Source organism: Penaeus monodon, chromosome 15 (genome assembly GCF_015228065.2).
Source record: "Penaeus monodon isolate SGIC_2016 chromosome 15, NSTDA_Pmon_1, whole genome shotgun sequence".
Classification (NCBI taxonomy): Eukaryota; Metazoa; Arthropoda; class Malacostraca; order Decapoda; family Penaeidae; genus Penaeus; species Penaeus monodon.
Window position 1 is genome coordinate 33,511,921 of NC_051400.1, and position 1,568 is coordinate 33,513,488.

The 1,568-nt window shown below is 38.9% G+C and overlaps 1 protein-coding gene across 1 annotated transcript in view; it reads left to right on the top strand.

The window, feature by feature from the left end:
- The window catches only part of LOC119581975, a 5,080-nt gene extending 3,588 nt beyond the window's left edge, over positions 1-1,492 (top strand). The window contains exons 4-7 of the mRNA XM_037930161.1: positions 19-108; positions 206-301; positions 505-714; positions 898-1,492. Of these exons, the coding sequence (XP_037786089.1) occupies positions 19-108; positions 206-301; positions 505-714; positions 898-1,038 (537 nt within the window). The 3' untranslated portion in view covers positions 1,039-1,492. The remainder of the gene's footprint in view (positions 1-18; positions 109-205; positions 302-504; positions 715-897) is intronic.
- Positions 1,493-1,568: the final 76 nt, after the last annotated feature.

Below are 1,568 nucleotides of genomic sequence, written 5' to 3' on the forward strand. Positions count from 1 at the left end.
CCAATTTTCTTCTTACAGTCTGATATTACTCGCGGGCCAAATATTATCCCCGTTCCTTTCCAACACGGCATGGTACACCCCAGGCACCCGGGCGGTCTTGACAGGATGGTGAGTTACTTGTATCCAGTATTTTATGAGTCACTCCGTGAAATAAGATTTCCGTTTTCTATGATATGCCCTCTCACACTCGAAACTTCTTTGACAGAAACGTTTCATTAACACGGACAAGGCTGAGGAAATGAAGGAAGAGATGAAGACCAAGCTTAGCAACATCACTTGCGCTCTCCGGAAGCTAGAATACGTAAGTAATAATGCCTTCTACAAGGATTTTTGAAAATATTTTTTTGTCGAACTGAATTACAAGAATTATGAGGTGTTTCCAAACATCAGGAATATATGTTTGAGTTCGGATGGGATTTTACATGGTTTACTAGAGAATGATTACACATGCGAATGAAAACAGGCCGAAATTACAGAAAAAATAATTGTCACCTTCTATTGCAGATTAATGAAGATAAGACACCTAACTACGGGAAGTTTAAGGAGGAAATTGAAGCCATGGAAATCACTGAAACGCTCAAGAAAGACTTTCTGATGGCCGTGGACATGTGCCAGAAATTCAGCCAGTGCTTGCCCGTGGAGAGAGTGAAGCATCCATTCATGCAGGAGATGGGAACTACCATGGGCTTCATGAAATGCTGCGGCATGAAGAGGGTATGCTTAATTTTTGCTTCATCGTGTATACTATTATTATTCATCTCTTGTTCGCGTATACCTGCACGCGCTCACAAGGACACACGCACACATACAAACAACAACAAATGTTTCACAATGAATCACGTTATGAATCATCGATTTTTCCTCTCTTCCTTAAACCTTCTTCTTCGCCTTTTTCAGATGACGATGTGCATGAGAGAGGACTTCCGCAAATACGCCAGCGAGAGTGGTTACGAAGGAGACGTTGAAGAATTAATTAATTTAATGATGGTCAATGTGCCCGAAGATGTTGAAGGTCTATTCGAAAGCCTCAGCATGTAAGAGGAAGTTGATGCAAGTGTGTCCTGTTTTCACAAGGGATTTTCTTTTTCAGATGGCTGGATATGATTTTGGCTTTTATTTTCACTCCTCCGAATATTCTCTTGTGATGACTAGGACAGGAAATCTTGACCTGGAATGGCTTTGAATTTTGTGAATATTACATCATCTTTCTTTCCCTTTGTCCTTATAGGGAAACCCACAAACCTTTCTTTTCAATTGTTTTCAAAACATGAAAACTCTCTTCCATTCCCTCCCCTACACAATTAAAAGATAAAAAGACTATCCGAAAGTGAAGTTTAACCACAATACTTCGAGGGAAATTTTCATCAACATGCAACATGCATAGAAATGCAATTTAGCATCTCTCAAGAGCATCAGAGGAGTAGATATTTTGTTTTGACTTTGTTGCGAGGGCATTTCTGTTATGAAGAGGAAAATTAAAGTGCTAACGTTTTTTCTCGGTCTTTATATCCTTTACGATCATAATTATATTAAAAATGTTAAATAAAGTTTTAGGACAGAACTAAAAA